Source organism: Buteo buteo, chromosome 21, assembly GCF_964188355.1.
Source record: "Buteo buteo chromosome 21, bButBut1.hap1.1, whole genome shotgun sequence".
Taxonomy (NCBI): domain Eukaryota; kingdom Metazoa; phylum Chordata; class Aves; order Accipitriformes; family Accipitridae; genus Buteo; species Buteo buteo.
In genome coordinates this window covers 16,616,433-16,636,235 of record NC_134191.1, presented here as the reverse complement: position 1 = coordinate 16,636,235, position 19,803 = coordinate 16,616,433, and the positions used below count along the sequence as shown (strand labels likewise).

Genomic DNA, 19,803 nt, shown 5'->3' with positions numbered 1-19,803 from the left:
GGGTTCCTACTTTATCACAGACCTTCCCAACAGTTTCAGGCCCAACAGTGAACACAAAGTCTAGCTAAAGCTTTTTTCCATTTTTCACAGGTGGAGCTGAATAACCACCTCCACTTGCATTCACGTTAAGTGTGTATTGCCATTTCTTTCGGGCACATGCAGCAAGTGTTTGATATTTGCTTTTATTTAAATAGTTTGCCATTATTGACCCACAATGAGTTTGTGGATGTTTCTAAAATCTAGATCTTTTTCTGGTGCTCTACTAACACTTTCCTCATCTTTTGTCAATGCATTAGAATTTTTCCTCCTAATTACGTACTTATTTGAACTGAATTTAATCCTGTTCATTTCAGACTGTTTCTCTTGCTGAAAAATACTATTTTGAATTCTAATTCTGTATTCCAAAGTGCTTGGAGTGACTTCCAGCTTCATGTCATTTGACAAATTTTTAAATATTCTCTTCAGTCAGTCATCTAAATCCTGAATCAAATTATTAAATTGCACTCGATCCAGGCCAGATCATTCCCCTCCACCAAATTCGCTTCCTAATATGACAATAATAAATACACTTTGAGCTGTCTGAGAAGTGAATTCACCTTATGTTCATTTCATTAGGCTAGTAGTCCTTAGAGGTAGACAAACATTACTGAGCAGGTAACATGCTGTGGCTTATTTTTCTGTCAGTCCCAGTTGGAAGCTCTCATGGATGGTATCCTGCCTATGAGTCCTAGATTGGCGTGGATGACCATACTTCTCCTAAAAATACTTACAGAATTTAACTAAGATATCTTTCTCTTCCTCCTTTGTCCTATGTAGTACAAAAGATACTTGTCATAAAAGGGAATCAGACTGTTTTGACAGAATGGCTCTTAGACTGTTGTTGGCTATTTCTTTTCTCGTTATTATGTTCTATATGCTTGTGAATTGATTGTTTAATCACTTTTGCTAGTGTCTTTCTGGGTAGTAAAAATCTAGGAAGTAATTCTACAGGTTTTTTCCTTTTTCTTGGTTTTGAAAATAAAATTTAAAAGTATTTAAAAATATGTTTCCCTTTCCTTGTCCTTGGCACTTATTTTCCTGCCCACAGATCTTAAAAAATATTCACTAACGGTTTAAAGATTCATTTGATTAGTGCCTTGAATACTCTATGGGAAATTCTATCAGGCTTCATTGATTTAAACACATCTTATTTGTCTACCCTTCTTTTCCAAATATGACCTCAGCTCCTAATCCCATGGTTAAAAATACTTGTGTCATAGTGACTGCTCAAGTTAAACTTTCTGGTGAAGGATAAAATAAATAAACCATTGACTACTTGAACTTTCTCTGTATTATCTGTTGGTTTCTGTATACTACTTGTTAGAGTTAGCTTGCATACACACTTTCTTATGGCTCGGACCTTATAGATACTTACTGAATAAAGCAAGCATTTGCAACTGTGAGAATCTGAAACTGGATTTTGGTGCTAGATCTAAGGTGTCCTTTGGCCAAGTATTCCTGATTAGTAAAGAGAAACATTGTATTGGCCCCTATTATTTCAATGACTCCTCAACTGGCGTGGTAATTTTCAAGTCAGTTGGATTACAGTCATGTTTTAGACCACATTTTAAAAATGTGGTCGATGAATCACAGCATCATGAATTTGTTTAGAAGACAGTTAACTTCCAGAACAGATTTCCTGTACTATTTAGAATTTCAAGATAATACCTGGTATCCTCAATTTCATGTGGAAATGAGTTGGCAGTCTGGGTAGGTTAAGGCACAAAAATGTGATAGTCACCTTTTGGTCTGACCCTACAAGTCTGTGTAAATCTTCTGCAAGTATCATTTTCAGAAGTTCTTCTGTCTCGAAGATGATGCTTATCATCACACTACACACGTGTTTGGAGAGCAGGGAATGGAGTTAAATTTTCTGTATTTTTCCCAAGTAGGGTTGTTTTGAAAAAGCAGCTGCCCTCCCTGACATGTGAACTGTGCTATTTAATGTGATTCCTCTGAATTTACCAGTTCTGCAAAAGGCAATAAGAAAGTTTCCAAGATTAGACAAATTAGAAGGAATAAATCATAAAGTGAAAAGGCCATGCTTTTATGTCTAGCCTTTAAATGATGCTGCAAATTTTTGTGACCTGGTTTAATGAAAGGGTTAAACAAAGTGTTATACACTGTTTGCTGTCTTTAGGCATTTGTTCTGTATCCATGGACTTATTTTAATGTAAATAGGCACCTCAACAGCTGTGTCCCCTTAAGCACATTTTATTTAGCAGCTGGGTTATACACGTCACTTGGCAGCCATGGATTTTCAATTTTTCCCTGTGCCAAGGGGGCAGCTGGAATAATTTGAGTGCTCGTTAATTTGGGAGAAATATGAGCTGTGTAAGTCAGACAACATGAGTCTTCTGTATGGTGTTGTACAAGGATAAGCGGATCAGGGTAGAAGCAATTTGCCCTGTCCCAAGGGGGCCTTCGTTTTTTAATAAGCTGGTTATGAAAATTCTATTTCTTTGCAGTTTAAAGAGTCTAATTAGAGCCTGTAATTTCTCTCATATAACTGGAGTGGATGAAGGTTAACGTTAGGCCTCCAGAGTCTTTTCACATTCATTTACAGACTTAAATCAGGTAATAGTTTGTAGCTAATTAGAACAGTGTATTAAATATTTAGTTTGACTTGACTTAACTGTGAGAACACATGGATGCTGTAGGGCTACAAAAATGATAAAGTAGAGCTAAATTTAATTTTTAATCAAAGATAAACTTAAAGGCTGTATAGTAATTTTAATACTGACTGGTATACTATGATGGTCTGAGCAGCAATTGCCTTCAGCTGGTTGAAATGTCAAGATAAAGGAACGTGATGTCTATTTAATGTCCTTGCTGTAACACTTTGATGGTTCAAACAATTCATGGTGTATATACACAGTGTCTGAAGGATTAAATGTTTTTCAGCATAGCAGACAGTTTTTATGTAAAATCTCATTTATTTTTCTATCCACTAACTCAGCATTTTCAGAAAGATTTTCTTAAAGAAATTGTAGTGCTTCTACTCACAGGAAGTCCAACAATAAACACACATTCCTACCAGAGTTTGCCAAACAGTGGGTCTGCTGTTCCATCAGAGCAGTATCTGCATTTGCAGCTTTTACTTTTGATGATTTTTGGTTTCAATGAATTAGTAAGGTAATCTTAAAATTCCATGTGCAAACTTTTTTCCTGTTCTTGTAAATAAAGCCTTCAGTTTTATTCTATTATGCTTGTAATTTGCAAAATTCTTTGCATTCTGTGAGTAGACCTTCCTACAGTTTTCTGTGCTATGTTATACAAATCTTCCTGTTGCTGGTTGAATTTCTAGAACTTGAACATTTTGCCACTGAAGTTAGTATAAAAACTAACTAAAATTCAGTTTACAGAACCAAACATAGGCTTACAAATTTGAGCTTAGCACCACATTGACTTTTACCTAAAACAGTTGTTCAAAGCACAGGCAGGGATTTATATCTCCTTGTAGTGAAGGAAAGCTTGCTCAAGTCAAGTCTGCATGAAAAAAGACAGGTAGATCATATCCTGAGTCATGAAATACAGAAGCTCACTTCAACATAATTCTGTAAAGCTTCTGTGAAACAGATCATATTTTATTCAACTGGACATTTTTAGTAATGCCTCTCAGTCAGAGCAGGAGTGGCTATGGTTCAAATTTTTCGGGCTTTGTTTTACTGATATTTTTTTTCATTGTGTGAAATTTATTCTATGAAACAATTTTGTTGTTTAAATATATAGCATCCAACTAATGCTATGACCCCATATTATATGAAATGGCATTGCACAGATGTAGCTGGGTGGACCTACAAGAAAGCCTGGAATGACCCTGGACCTGATATCTTTTTCAATTATCTTTCCAGTTTGGTGTCTACCAAATCATTATGCCTTTGGTAAGAGAATTTAGTGCTTAGACAACAAATACATTCTGTTAGATTTTAGCTGGTGAAATTTTTGAGGCCTTTTTACAAATTTATAGAACTGATGCTTATTTCCAGTGAGAATTGTGCATGCTGATTTGTTTGACTATGAGTACCTTGGTACTACTGTCTGTTTGCTCATATGTTAACACCATTGTATTTTAGATTGGAGTCTTAACTGCTCATCATCTTCCTAACCTTTCACACAGTTTCAGTAAGCTGATTTCTTATCCCATAAACTGAGTACAGCTCCCCTTTGTCTTGCCTGAAGGCTCACTTACATCCTCAGCAATTGGTCTTGATAGCAATGAAGTCCCTTGTTCATTTGTGAACAAGGCTGTGGATCTAAAACTGGAGTATAACAGTGGTGAAATACTTCAAAGTGAAAAGGGAAGAATGCTGATAAAGGGAAGAGGTGAACTAAGAACTGAGACAAAATAAAGAAGAAATATACTGTCTATTTGACAGAAAAAAAAAGACAAAAAAGCATCTGTAACCTCAAAATAGTCAGTTTTCTGGCTATAAGCTTGTTCAGGCCTCAGATTCTTGGCTCATGATCTGTACCTTTAATCTCAAGTTTCCTCTCCAGCATTTTTTGGATGCTAGAAACTCCATTACAGATTGGTAGAAAATCAGTGATAAAACTTCTAAATATCACCTTATTTTGTTACACTGCTTTCCCAGTTGCCAATTTTTATAAAATGGTTTATGACTGCAATAATCCCCTCAAAATCAGCTGTTATGGGAGATAATAGCCAGTTGTCAGAGCATTAAGCACCCTTGACTTCACTTTGGGCCATTACGTAACAAAAGAATGAACTGGTGGTAAGGTTGCCAGGTGTATTAAATTATATGATGAATTATAGAGAATCTGTAGTGGGGATTAGTGTCCAAAAGAGACTAGTGGAGATTGCCAAACCCATTATCTGATAGGACTGCAGGCTGGACAAAATCCCAAGGGTGAAAGGCCAGTGCTTTATCCATTATGTCATCCTCTAATCTGTCTCTGCACCATGCACAGTGAAGTATACTGCAAATAAGTTACCATTGTTCTATGATACATCCTGGAATTATGTAATAACAGAAGTGGAGACGTTGGCAGTATTTGGTTACTTAGAATTTAGTCTGATTTTGATCTTTTCTCATGGATTCTTGCAAAAAATATTAGTTGATATACAAGAAAGCTAAGTAGTGTAGTAGCAGAAATTATATGAGTCTGCTTTTTCCACAGAAGTTTCAGTTAGATCCAAGAAAGTTGGTTATGTCATAGTTTCTGCTCTAATCCCTTCCTCTCCTCTCCATTCAGATAAATTAATTTGCTTCGATTGCTATTTTGCATTTAAGGAAGAAAATATCTGTTCTACATTTCAGCAAATCCACCAGCATTTTGAAGAATGGCTATAATAGGTATAGTTGAACTATCCTTCAGTAGTTCATCTAGGCTTGTCTGTTAATGGTTTGTAATGACTGATCAGGAATCTTGCATATCAGGACTGGAAACAAAAATTTCTTTAGCTTTTCAGATGAAAACACAGAACTTGTTCCTAGTTCCAATAAATAATACCATATTTTACTTTGAAATAGTAACACTGTTATGATAGAAAAATGATGGCTGATAATTTTGGAAAGTTATAGAGATGCGAGTTAAAATTTTCCTCTCCCTCTATACTCCATATAGTTGAACTCATTGTACCATGGCTGGTTTTACCAGTGGAAGGATATAAAAAGTAGAATAAATAAAATTTTCTAAAACTCAGTAAAATATTTCTAAAATAGTTTTTCAGTAAAAGTGTGTGGTATATACACGGTATTTGGAGATACTGTATAAAGATTTTATTGGCACTCTATAGATAAATCTGAAATACTTATAACACAATTAACTCATTGGTCTCAAAGTAATTTGTAAAGGTGGGAGAAAAGTTATAGCTTGTGCTGAAAGTAAAAGTTGCAGTGAAGGTAACAAGCTGGTTTTTGGTAATCTCATGCTTTGTTGTTTTTTTGGGGTTTTTTTCATGTAATCATAACTTTTTGAAAAGCAGTCTCTGGGATGTCATTTTCTAGACATGGTTTTGGCCCAAAAGTTTAATATTATCAAAATCTGTGAAAATTTTCTTTGCTGAATTAACTGTTAAACTGCTATGAAGAATTTAGTACATTCAAGATATATAGTGTTGTATTGCACTTTGTACATTATTGGTTGTTTATTTAACATCATTAATACAAGCTGTACACTAAGCAGCAAAGATAAGCTAGAAAGTATTAGATGTTTCTTAGACCTATTTTGTGTTGTTTTTTTTTTTTTTATTTTGCTGTTAAATGGCAAATCTTAAATGGTTATTTAATACAACCTATTTGCTCTGCCAAATCTTTACATATAATTCTTTAGTGATAAGCTCCTGCTGTGCCATTTGAAGCCCAAATGCCTTGCCCAGTTTCTCTGTGACCAATAACTCAGGATGTATAAAGCAGCTAGAACTTGTCCCCCCTGTAAAAGGCCTGAGATGTCTTGTTCCTTTCAGAACTATGTCAACCGTCAAACTCCTTTAGAGAAGCAATAAGCCTTGTGCTAACATGGTGTTGGACACTTTCTCATCACCTGCTCTATCCTTGCAAAGTGTAAAATAGCATAATCTCTTCTTCCTCTGCTAACTATATTCCTAATGTATTGGGTGAATTTTGACAGTAGGAAATTATTCTTTTGTAAATCAACAAAAGATGTCAACAAATTTTCAGTGCTAGAAGAAATATCCTCACTTGACGTCTTATGTAAAACTTGTAGCTTGTTTGAATTTTCTAAAAGTGACCCTCAGCAACCCTAGACCTAGAGGGTGGATCTAGAAATGCTCCTTGCAGGCAAGTGTGACATAGTAATGCTGTCCCCTGACCACAAGGGATTAACTGCAGCATCAATTTCCTTTTTTCCTGCACGTATTTTCTGAGGTAGGTCTATACAAAAAGCTGTTGGGGATGCGGATGTTTGGGAAAGCAGAGCTCAGCTGCCTGATGATCCCCAGACAGATTAAGTGTTTTTCTTTGTTACTGTTTTTGCTTACAACATCTTGTTTTCCAGTTAAATAGACCTATTAATTATTTGGGGGTTGTTTCCGTTAACTGTCGCATCAGCATTTAGGGTACAATGCATAGTGTTTCGGGTATCACTGTAATAGAAAACACTGTTATAAAATTGTCTGGGTACAGTGTGCAGTTGCAGGAAGGAGAAAACACGAGGAAATGTATAAATGCAAACTTTTCCAAAAGAGGTATTTTAAATACTACAGGAGAAAAATTAACAATGAAGAAACTTTTATGGCATAACTTAATGTTTAAGCATTTAGTTTCATGAGGTAATGGCTTCAATTTCATGGCTTCCTTGCACCGAGTGCAGTGTCAGTTGAGTCTTTCAGCACCTTATAGTGTAAAGGTCTCAATAGGGTGGAAGATATTGTACTAGTGCTATCTTGCATTGTATCACAGGGCTTTGTAGCCCTCATCAGTAGAATTTTGTGTACTCATTTAAAGCATTGTCTTCATGGAATTCCCTGCTAACTTATCAATGCAAATAGATCCTTAACTCATTTTTTCACCACTTCCTAATAAAAAAAAGAACTAAAATTAAAAGAGCTATGAAGACATTCAGAGATAAGGTGAAGTTTCTAGAGTGACCTTGTATTTCTACTGCTCTTTTACCATGCCTGTTCATTGCCCTGTATGTAATGCCCTTTGCAACAACCATCTACACTGGAGTACACTTGGAATTTGTGATTATTTTCGGATTGCTTTGTTTGTGTGTAGGTTAAAGTTAGAAACTATAAGACATCTCAAAAATTGATACCTTTTACAAACTCAATTTTTTTCCCTTTTCAGATTTAGAAACGTTACTTGTGCAAAGGCCTGTTGCATGTTCAGATTTTTTGAATGTGAATCTTACTGATCTTGATGAATGGATCCAGTATGCCTCTCAAAAACCTTTATGACTGTATCCAGACTGTTTGTCACAGGAAAGTGTGGCGGGGTAATGCCGTCTCCTTAACGTAGGGACCAACTGCAGCATTGATTTCCCCTTTTCCCATTGGTGTCTTCTGAGGCAGAGCTGTGGGAAAGGATGCTGGAGAGAGAGGAATAGGAGGATGAGATTATGTAAGGAGGAGTGATATTGAAGACATCTTGAAGTGGCAACAGGCACAGTGTAATGTTGGGAGGGAAGCAGTGGAAGCCTAAATAAATCCTCAAGCTCTTTCTAAATTTGGAAGTAAGTTTATGTTACTTACTTTTGGAGTTTGAACCTAAAAAAGACATCAGAAAATTATAAAGCAGCAGGACCCCAAGGAAAAGAAGCCAGATATTGAAGCTTAAAAGATGAAGAGTTTATAAGTTTATCCTGGGTAACTAATTTTAAGAATATTTCCACTATAACAAAGGATAAGAAGAAATGGAGCATGAAAAATTCATAATCAACAGAAAGAGAAGCTGGTTTGAAGAGACAAGTAATTTACAACATAAAACTGAAATAGCAAAAGAATAGAATCAGAAGTTAACCCTGGCAAATTAGAATGTGATGTAATTGTCAATTCTGCAATGAAAAATCAGAGCTTGTAAAGTTAACTTTTGGTTTTGGTGTCCCCCCCCTCACCCCCATTTTATTATTTTACCTCTTGGTAGACTTTCAAAGAATGGCGAACCTCCCTAATGCTATTTTTATGATTAGAAAAATGGATCTGCCTGGAAGGGATGCACATGAGAGTTTCAAAATGACATTTTTTCTTTTCACCTTAAGCTCTGTTAAGTTTTGCTGTATTCTTCCCATGTGCTCTCTTAGTCATATTCAAAGAGAGTGGACCAGAACTTTGCTTTTCGTCGGCAACAGACTTTGAGAATGTAGCTCTGGGATTGTATTTAGAGGAGTGGCACCAGCTGTTAATGAAGATTATTGATAATTCTGCTCTGCTTTTAAACAAACATAAACAAACCAATTTTTTTTTTAATATACCAACCTGTGTAAATATTCAGTGCCTTTTAGATAACACATGAATATGTTTAGGAAGAGTAGGAAAAGAAACGTCAATACAAATATGACTTCTTTTTCCTGTATGCCCATCTTCACTTTTCAGATGACAGTATGCAGCACAGGTTAATATATGCTAAGGGAGACCAGTGATTTTTCATTTTTAAAGTTCTATTAACAAGAGACCTAAATAAATGGCAGCCTTTTTCATTATTAGGTTCGCAAAATTTAGGCAATTAGAGAATTGCTCTTGAATTACAGCATTTAAATCAAATCTAGACCAGCTCTGGCCTCATCTGCTCCTACTGTCATTTTCTTAGCTGTTGATCAAATGAAAATCAAAGTGCTTTGATCAGTGCACCATTGAGACTGTTGCGAAGATCAGAATGTTAAAACATTTAGGGAGGTCTTTGAATAGGGTAATACTCAAGTGGGGAATCAAGCACCTTGAACAGGATGGACACATGCTGTCTAGATGATAAGGGTCCTTGCGACAGTGTCTTCAGCTGTATTGGGTGAGATGCTCTGAATTGCTTTTCTGCTGAATCTCCAGCTGGCCTGTGGTTGTATATCGCTACTCCAGCACAGGAATGATTCATTGCTGTTTATTATCTTAAATGATGTACAAAACATTTCCTAACTATCTTAAGTATGTTCAAAATACTCTCCTGTGTGACTGTTCCTCAGGCTTTCTACTATGATACTATGCAAGTATCTTTTCCCTATACAGTGGTCAATTCTACAGGAGGAATTGCCTGAAGAAGTCTCTGGGGTGGCCAGATTCTCCAGCAAAGTAGCTAATTAACACCTTGAAGGATACAAATAGTGCCTATCAGGTGGTCTAGCCATAGCATGAGTTGCCTGGAAAAACGTCCAGGACTGTCCCAAATTCCCACCTTGAGACGTCCTGTAACAATTAAGCCAGTTCTTTGTGGTGAGGCTACTTAGGAGTTCAGGCAATCACTTAGTCTCATGTTGATCCATTGTTCCCTATCAGTCCATTTGCTCGTCTATGCAGAGACTAGCTGGGGTGTTCCTGGACCACCATAACTTATAAGTACGGGAACTTGAATTTCATCCCTATATCCCACTTAAAACTTAAATTCCATAGCTCTTGCCACAATACTATTTTTATTTCTTGCTGAGCCAGAAAGGAAAGACTATTTTGATGAAGGTGTCTGTGAAATAGTTTGCAGCTGCAAAGAGAGGTCTGCACTGTCAGCTACAAGCAGAAGTCCCTTTTCCCCTCCCACACTGTATTTTAAATTTCTGGAAATACTACTTTACCAGCTGTTTGGCATGAATATATAACTTCACAGTTCCAGGGTGTAGAATCTTGCAGATTGACTCGTCTTGCTTAACATAGACAGAAGATGGTCCCTGGAGAGAAGGTCCCTATTCTCTTTGTTTTGCTGCTAGTTAAATGAAGTTTCAGAGGTGAGGACAGTTCAGTGACTGCAGATTAGTCCATGCATAATGGATGAAACTGTTAAGTGGACCGTTCAGATGAAGTAGTTAGCACTGAAATAACTGTCATTTAAATCATCATTCTTAGGTTTCCTCACTAATGGTTGAGTGTGTGCACACTTATATAAAATCTCAGCGATTTTATATAAGCTATCTGTCCAGAGTTTAAACGTTCAAACTTCAGAATATTCCCTAGCTGTAAAAGCAAGAAACTTATTAACAGTACTCTCTTATTTTTTCAAAATTTGAGGGGATGCAACAAAGAATAGAAAGCAAACCACCTGTGTAATCCAAACCATGATCTGTGCCTAGGTAAGGCAAAAAGAGTGTAAAACAGAGAGACTGGAAAACCAGAGAGAAAGCAAGTTAAAAATAATATATGCAGTTAAATATCTATTGTTGATTTAAATATTTTACTCAGTGTAAGATTTGTGTTCAGTTTTGCCTGAACTACTGAGCTGGGTGGTTCAGTGCCTTAATAGTATTTAATTCTGCTGTGTACATGGATAGTTACCAACACAACTTGTGACAACTGTTGACATGTTGTGCCACTTCTCACTAGCTCACTATGGACTAGTGGTTTGGACCAGAATTCACAATCAAGCACATAGAAGCTGACTGTCATAAAATGCACTGTTCAGATTTGTCTGTTGCTTAATATGAATATGATTCTATGGTTCAGAATCATTTGAGCTTATGCAGCAGTCTTTTGGTAAGAATAGTAACCGAATGCAGTGCTCTTTCCCAGAGGTGATCCTTCTAGGTCAGGAATGAGACATAATAACAAGGTAATATATGGGAGGTTTCTACAGCTGCTGTTTTAAAGATAATTAAAATACATCAATCTCAAATAGTATTCTTTGCCATTCAACACCCACTTTAGAAAAATGTAGAAAAATATGAAGTGAGAAAGTCACAAGCTCTATTAAAGATTCTAGTTCCACTGTCCTTTCAGTTTCTGTAGTGTTACTGTGGAGCTCTCACTCCATTTTCTGTGAACATTGGCTTAAAAAAATAGTAGTCTGTGGCACATCTGTAGGAGCTACATACTCTCTGGGAATAGCAAGTATAGTTCCAAAGATGAAAGTTTTTGCTCTTGGAGTAAGCCTTGCTTTGCATTCAGTGAATCTGACATCATCTACAATTTTCAGTTTTGTAGATAGGATATAACAATTCAAAACTAGTGCTTCTGCCTGAGAATATTGCCTTTCTCCACAGCTAACAGTTCATGTTAAGCCTTAATATAGTTGATATCATATTTTATGGGTCAGACATTGAAAATATTTTGATTCAGGTATCTCAAATATCTTACAAAGCTTTCAAAATTGTCCAGAACTGAAGGGTTCTCTTTCTGTCATGTGTTTTTTTGCCAGAGAGGTACTTATACCCTCTGATGCAGATTTCTTCTCAGATGAAAATGGTCTCTTGATTCAGTCACAGTGCTCGGATATTGAAAGGTGTTTTTCTCATTTGGTTTATACTCAGCCAGAGCATATGTAGACTATGTAAATGTTGTTACTGGATCTTCTGGGACTGGCCCATAACACCTTTGAATTTATTCAGTATACCTTGACTAAAATGTTCTCTTCATATGGATTCAAAAGGATTTTTAGCATCCTAACATTAAGTGTTGTACTATGAGACACCGATATAGGTGTATCAGTTTATATGTATCTATATAATGTGTATACTTATTAAAGCTCGTAGTTTCTATTGTGTTATTTTCTTTAAGGTCCAAAACAAACCACAGAATGAGACACTTTATACTTCCTCATCTATTATAAATTATAGAGATTTCAGTCATATGCCTCAGTACTATATGTATTTATCAGTATATTTATCAGTAGACTATACAGTATTAGTGCTATATCTGGATTGTTTGAATAAAATAGTTCATGCAATCATTTTGCAGAGCAGAACTCCTCTGACACACTTTCCATTCGGTTACTTCAGATATACAAAGAAGAAAATTTGGTGGTCACTATTAACAGTCTTTACCTAAAAACATTTATCTTTCACGGTATCCGAGAATATGGATGGATATTAAATCTGGTACCTAATGTCTAGTCAATTTAAAATGACAATTTCAGTGGTAACTATGACAGAGTGTGTCCTGTTTTGCATCATTCATAGCCCATCACTGCATAGGTCTTGTCCACATGCAGGAGTTGAAGGAACTTGAACTTATCCTACTAAATTAATGTAGCACTTCTATAATATTGACTTAGTTATATTTTTATGTAGATGCAGAAAACAGGTATATGACCACAGTAACTTTGTCTCTGTTTATTTGTATTATACCATGGATAGTACCAGCACATCTAGAATTACTACATAAGATACCTATCCAGAAGAGTAAAAAAGTATAAAGTATGAAAGATATGTGGATCCAAATTGGTTTTGGAAAATGGGATTTAAAATGTAGATGTATTCAGGCAAGTTTCAATTGTAATCATTTATTACCTAAGCTATTGCTGTGAGCTCTGAAATCAGAAAATAATATGGCAAGCATTTGTTTTGTAAAATTACTTCTACAGTGAATGGTTAAGCACTCATGAGTGTTTCCCAATGTAAACTCAGAGTGAATTTAGCTTACAGTGGTGGGTTCAATGAACTGATCAAATGAAACTTTTAGAAGCAGAGCTATAATCGGAATTGTTTGCCATCAGAGCTGATTTTGAGGATTTTTCTCACTGTTCTGAACAGACTATTATACAATATTCATAATACCTATTAATGTATCTTTAAGGTCAATGTAAAAGAAAAACTTTATTGTATCAGTGGCACTATTTTTTAACTAAAATACCTTCCTGTGACCTTACATGGTTATTCTCTTATGGCGCTACTATGAATAAGTTATTCTATTAAGTAATGAGCAGTATAGAAATAGTATTTTAGAAGTATAGTTTACCTTATATTTCATTTTATAAAAGATTTTATACTTCATGTTGACACTGGTAAACATCATTTATGTAACATGCACAGTGAAAAGTGCATAGAGAGAAATACACAACTCATTGGGACAGAGAAGGAAAGCAGCACTTAATAAACTGATCACTCATCTTCAGTGCTAGCTCTCTAATTTATAGCTTTTATTTTTATCTTTTCAAGTAATGCCAAACAATTAGCAGTACTTTTTATGATGCTTAAAATATTTTTTAGCAAAACTGCTGGGAGTGAGTGAGCGGCTGCATGGTGCTTAGTTGCTGGCTGGGGTTAAACCACAACAACTGCAGATACCAAGTAAACTATATGTATAAAATGTACTCAAAGAAAAATCATTAAAATCCTTGCAACAGTATCATAGAGGCAGCCCATTCCTCATGATGATCTATGATACCGATTTGTTGAAATTTTATTTTTTGTAGGTTTAATGCAGTTAATTTGCTGCCTACTCCTATTATCCTGCTTACTGCTCATCCTTTTAGATAAGGCTGGTCTCCTTTTATTAGGAACACAGTGTAGTTTGATTCTTTATAGATTAAAGCATATCATTAAATATAAATCTCTCAGATGTATTCAGTCTCATGATAGGCTATATTCGAGCATCATTTTCAGGAAGATAAACTGTGACAGTGATTTATGCTGTATTTTGAGGGTATAAATCTCACTATGCCCTTTCACGTGTGTTTAGAGAATACAGATTTTATTTATTAATTCTTTTTGTATCCGTCAACGAAGCATAAAACTACCATTCTTTTGTTTAATGCTGTGTTCTTTAGAGTCTTAGAGTAGGATTATGTATACTGTTTGATTCAAACTAATTAACAACACTATAGAATCAGTGTGTATACTTTTTAAATTATATAAATCATGATTGATTTCTATGTACATTTGATGTTTGAAAGACTGGGAAAAGTTTGTTATTGAAATCTGGTCTCTGGGCATGATAATAATGCCAAACACCATGCATGCGTAGAAACAGGATCTGGCCATTAAGAAAATGAACAAAAGGGTAGTGAGGGAATATAGTACTACAACTAACAGTAAAGAGGAAAACTTTCAAAGACATTTTAAAACTTATTCTGTGAAAAACACCTATGGGAGCTTAATATAAAGTTACTATAGTCTACAAATAATTTCTTTTGTCTCACTGTGAGTGAGAAAAAAGTGCTAATTGAAAAAACTATAAGAAATTTCATTCTTTGATTTTTTTTTTAAATTGCAAATGAATTAAATTAGAGGTCTTCATAAACTTCTCATATCATGACATTTCTTTCCGTGTAATTAGCTTTCTGTATAATTTAAGCATGTCTGTTTTGTGAATGTAAGACCCAGTTGGCTATTGAATAAAATGTTCTGGAGGATAGTTTGTTCTGTACAGCTTTTTAATGATGATAACAGAGTTTCTGTAAAAAAGTTTGGATAATGATGATTCTATTAAGTATACTGATAAAAAGACAAAAGGATCTGATGTGGGGTTTAGTTAAAATTTATAGTGTTACAGTATGGAGTTCATAATTTTCTTTCTTCTCATACATAATGATAGCACTGTGTTTGCAGCTACAAACTGTCAATTTCCAGTCCTAATGTAATCTATTAGTTTTATCTTCAAAATCCACAAATGTAGAACAAGTTACTTCATTAGAACATCAATCACATTTTTAATCTGTGTAAAATATTGCTAATTTCATAGAATCATATGGGGACCTCTGAAGATCATCTTGTCCAACCCTGTGCTCAGAGCAGGTAAAGTTAGATCAGGCTGCTCAGGAACTTGTCCAGTCAGATTTTGAATATCTCCCAGGATGCAGGTTCTGCAGCATCTCTGGGCGATGCTTTCTAATATTTTATCAACCTCATGATAAAAATGTTTTTCCTTATATTAAATCAGAATTGTTTAGGACCTTCTTCTGACTTTTGTCCCTTGCTCTGCTGTCCGCTCAGAGTCCATCTTCAAGAAGAGTCTGTCTTTTCCAGTAAGTCAGTGTCTGTCTTGTATGGGAGGATCCAAAACTGAGCTCAGTACTCCAGATGTGGTCTTACGATGGAATGGAGGGGAATAATCACCTTGTATTCATCTTACTAATATGGCCCAGTATCCACTTGGCCTCTTCTGCCTAGACAGATCATTAGGGAATGGGAAAATGATTGTGGAAGTTTAGGCACGTGGAATGTGAGGCATAAACCTTAGCATGGCAAGGGTTACAGTGGGCAGAATATGAGCTTTAGGTGTAGCTGTCAGGTGCTATTCCCAATTCTCTTGCTGAGGGGTTAGTCAGATCAAGCGAGGCTCACTGTGCTCCATCTTACACAGCTATATCAGATGGTAGATGAAGAAGGTATGGAACTGTGTGGGATTTTTAGATGGAACATGCTGGGACCCAGGACAGTGATTTCTTTGCTCAGCACACACATGGTGGTTACAGACCCAACCTGAACAGGACTGCGAGTGCCATGCAGACTTGTATTAGTGAGGTAGAGGAAGCTCTGGACAACACGCTCCTTTCCCATTCCCCATTTATCTAGCTAAAACCCACTTGATTATCTTTGCTGTAGTTTCCCATGTATAGAATAGGGTTGAGAGCAGAAGGTATGAGGTAGAAAATGCTGTCATCAGTCTACCATGAAGACAAATTTGCAGCTGTTTTCAAGGCCTGTAAAATAACACAACCCTGAACCTATCTCTATTTGATAAGAAAGAACTGAGAAAATGGTACAGTAAAGAGAGATATATTTCACTGGAAGTTTTCCTTTGCTTTTAAAATGGCAGCTGTCCGAAGTTGCTCAAAACCACAGTTTTGGATATGTGTTATAACACGGAACTGTGGAGTCCAGACAAACAAGTGCCATCATTTAGCATCTATCAAGGCCTACCCTGCATCTAACGTTTCCAAAGTATGCCCTTCTTCTCTGCCAAGAAATTTTATTTGGGCAGAATTTAAAGGAGATCGGCAATTTTCTAGGATTTCTGGATGAAGGTCTCTGTGTATGTCTGTGTGCATGCACATGCATAGACCAGCTGCACGGCTTTTTTGCTCAGATATTTCTGTCTGGGAAATGTGGCAACCTTGCACATGACTCTGCTGTTTATCCCTTGATAGCACAAGTACCACCTGTGGGTACCTGTCTTTAAGTTGACAAAGGTACTGTGTCATACGAACCTTGAAAACTGAGGGGAATTTGCTTGCCTGGTGTTTCAGATCCTTTATCTACAGAAGTGTTTGCTAATTAAGTGCCTTTTCCTCCACACCATAGCAGTTTTCTGAATTCATAAGAGCAGAACACATTTGTCTGAACATGCAGTTTTGCCTTGTACCCCAATGGTTTTAGTTTATTCTCACTTACACTGTAACCATTTAGCCATAACTTTAGTTAAATGTCAGATATTAAAAACATCCAAAGAGATCAGCCATTCTGTACGTAGAACAAAAGGCACATTTTGTCATGAAGACATTACTGGCAGAGATTTTTTTTTTTAACCTACAGTGCTGTTTAACCAGTAATACTTTCTTAAAAAAGGTCTATCCATATGAATTACACATCTGTATCTGAAGTTCCCGTGTAAGTTTTAAATGCGGTATTAATTGACTTGCTCTTTTGCATTGTACTTTCAGGTTCGTATTTTTACGTATCTGATTGGAAGAGAAGCTGCTTTTGCTGATAACCTGAAGTGGATGGCCTGTGCTAACAAAGGTTAGTTAACCTTTAACTATGAAAGCCTTGTTTTCAAAACCCTATTATTGAGCCTTCCTGCATATCTGACCTTTCTACAGATACGGTGTCACTGACATCTAATCGGAGAGGATGGGTTGTTTTTTTCCAGGAAAGGAAAAGACTTACTCATCTTGTAGCATACAATTTAAAAAGTAAAAACCTGATTTGAAATTTATTTTTTTTCTTAAAATATATATGAAGTTTTTAAACTATGTGATCTTAAATTTTTATTCAGGGAACAAACTTTGATTTCAAAGCATTTGTTCTATTATAACAGTTATTATGCAGTCAGAGTTAGTTTGGTTCCTAAGAACATTGGGTACACGCCTTGTTAAGTTAGGCACAGTATGTAAAACACCAGACATCCTGTCCATTGAGGAACTGACAGTGTAATTGAAAAAACAGGTTTATATTCTTTAAGGAAGGAGCATTAAAACATATAAGATGCTGAGATGCTACAGTAAAAGGATTGACTAATATAAGTAAGAATGATTCTGGAAAAAACAAACCCCCTAATTAATCTTCAGGTTTTCCTTTTCCTTTCCTCTAGGAAAAAAAAAAATGTTCTTTTTTTCTGTTGTGCCACATTACATTATGATGAATTGCATCAGGTGCTATCCATTTAGTCATTATTTCTTTAACTACTGTTATGTCCAGCTGATGGAAATTACTCAGTTTGAAGTCTTGTCTTAATCAGCTAATATTACACCATAATTTAGTTTAAATAATAGTATAAGAATCCTTTGAAGCATCTTTTTTGAAGACAATTTAATCAACAAAATCTTTTAGCTTTTTAGCCCAGCTCTACAGATTCGTAAAGATCTAAGTACAGCAACTCAGAAATTAGGACCAGGCAACAGAGACTGCCTTAGTAGATCATCTGGTCCATGTCTTCCTTATTCCCAGAGGGGGAAAAGTGGTCACCTTTGTCATTCTTCAGGACTACTTTGTTCTTTTCAGAGCTGTGTTGCTTTGAGTCAGAATCTTACTCATGAATCAGCTAAACAGCTTAATGACTTTCTTCTATAATTTTTTATTCTGGATTTAATACCTGCTCTCTGATAGCTTACAATGCAAAAATCTTCTACTTCTAATCGGTAATTAAATACTTTTTATAGCTTTAAAAGTCACAGTTGGAAACAGCATAACTCATTATGGCAGACAGTATGGATTTAGTTCTTTTTCTTACAGTTTTCAGCTACAGCTCATCCATTTTCTTTTAGTGAAATGAAGGATTGCAGCACAACAGATGAGGAGTGTAGTAAAGCTGGTCTAAAGATTGGCTGAATGGCTGGGCTGCAGTTTACTACTTGCACGGGTGGGCCAAAGTATGTTGTTGTCACTGAGGGTCAATGACCCTAAAATCAATTTTCTTTGCAGTGATTTTCCCCTTGGAAGCACAACATAGATGAAGGCTGTTTGCAGAGTTTCCAGCTGACTGGACTGTGGACAGCAGTCCTTTCCTTGAAAATGGGTCACAGGGGAAGTTCATGCCACCTTGCAAAACTTCTTTAGCTTCTAGATTCTGATGGTGAAACCTTGAAAAACCCCACTCATGTTTTTCTGTTACATTTTTATGTATAAGTAGGGCATATCTAGAGGGAGTTGGCTTAATGAAGCAAAACACCAAACCATTTTAAATACATTAAAACATCCCAAAACCCCAAAGTCCCTCTAGAGCGGTTTGTGAAATTTGCAGTGATTTACTCCTCTGTATCATAAGCAAGCGCACATAAAGGAAAAGAATAAAGATTTACTAAGACTCTGAATTGAACAAAGGTAAAAGTTTCCTAGTGCTTAGCGTGCATGTGCCACATTTTAAAGTACGTAAGCACTAACTTTCTCTCAGCAGTCACTCCCAGCAGAAAGCTGTAAAGATAAAGATGGGGGTTAATGCATTACTTACTAACAAAACGGCCAGGATTAAACGTTTTTTTTTCAGTCAAACTCTCTATTGCATTAGTAATTTGACAGCCTCTGTTTTAATTTTTTTTTAAATTTTTATTATGGATTATCACTGTGGTTGGCATAGCGTAAAACGGACAAAGGCAAGGATTCATCAGTACAAAGGAGCAGAGTCTGAGAGAGCAAAGCAGAGAAAAATGCTTTGCCTATCGGAGGTCTGATAGAGGCTCTCTAACTGCCAGCAGAGGACAGATCAGCCCTGAGGCAAATTGTGCCCCAGCTGTAGCAGTTTATAGTCTATTGTATTAGCAGAGGAGAGCTGCGTACAGGAAGCCCCAGTCACATCCATTCCCATTATTAGCCTGACCCCAGCACCTCCTGCACTGTGGGCTCCTGGGGGGGTGGCAGGCAGCCAGCTAGAGATACTGTTCACCTGCTTGAGAGGCCTCTTAGGTGGGGGGGCAGGGGGGGATTCTCCATGGGAGTTTTACAGCTGCAGTGAAACAATGAATTCCCTCCTTAGTCCCTACCCAAAGAGGATTTTTAAATTGTGATATTTTATTAGTTGCAAGAACATTGCAACTATTTTGCACGCTGTCCAGAAAATGAAAAGTACTGCACTCCATGTAAAAATCCATTGGAGGCATTTTGAAAAGTTATGAGTTTAATGGTGGACATTTTAGAGAAAAACAAGCTATCCAAAAACATTGCAAGGACTGTGTAATATGAAAAGGCAGCCCGCTTGCAGAGCCTAAGTGTCTGTCTTTAACCACTTTATTATATACTTCTCATGCTTGTCATTACCAAATCTTACCCATTTCC

General features: G+C 36.2%; 1 protein-coding gene across 1 annotated transcript in view; it reads left to right on the top strand.

The window, feature by feature from the left end:
• The window catches only part of CACNA2D3 (calcium voltage-gated channel auxiliary subunit alpha2delta 3), a 475,703-nt gene that overhangs the window by 288,904 nt on the left and 166,996 nt on the right, over window positions 1–19,803 (top strand). Inside the window, exon 12 of the mRNA XM_075052542.1 lies at window positions 16,977–17,055. Coding sequence (XP_074908643.1) covers window positions 16,977–17,055 — 79 coding nt within the window. The remainder of the gene's footprint in view (window positions 1–16,976; window positions 17,056–19,803) is intronic.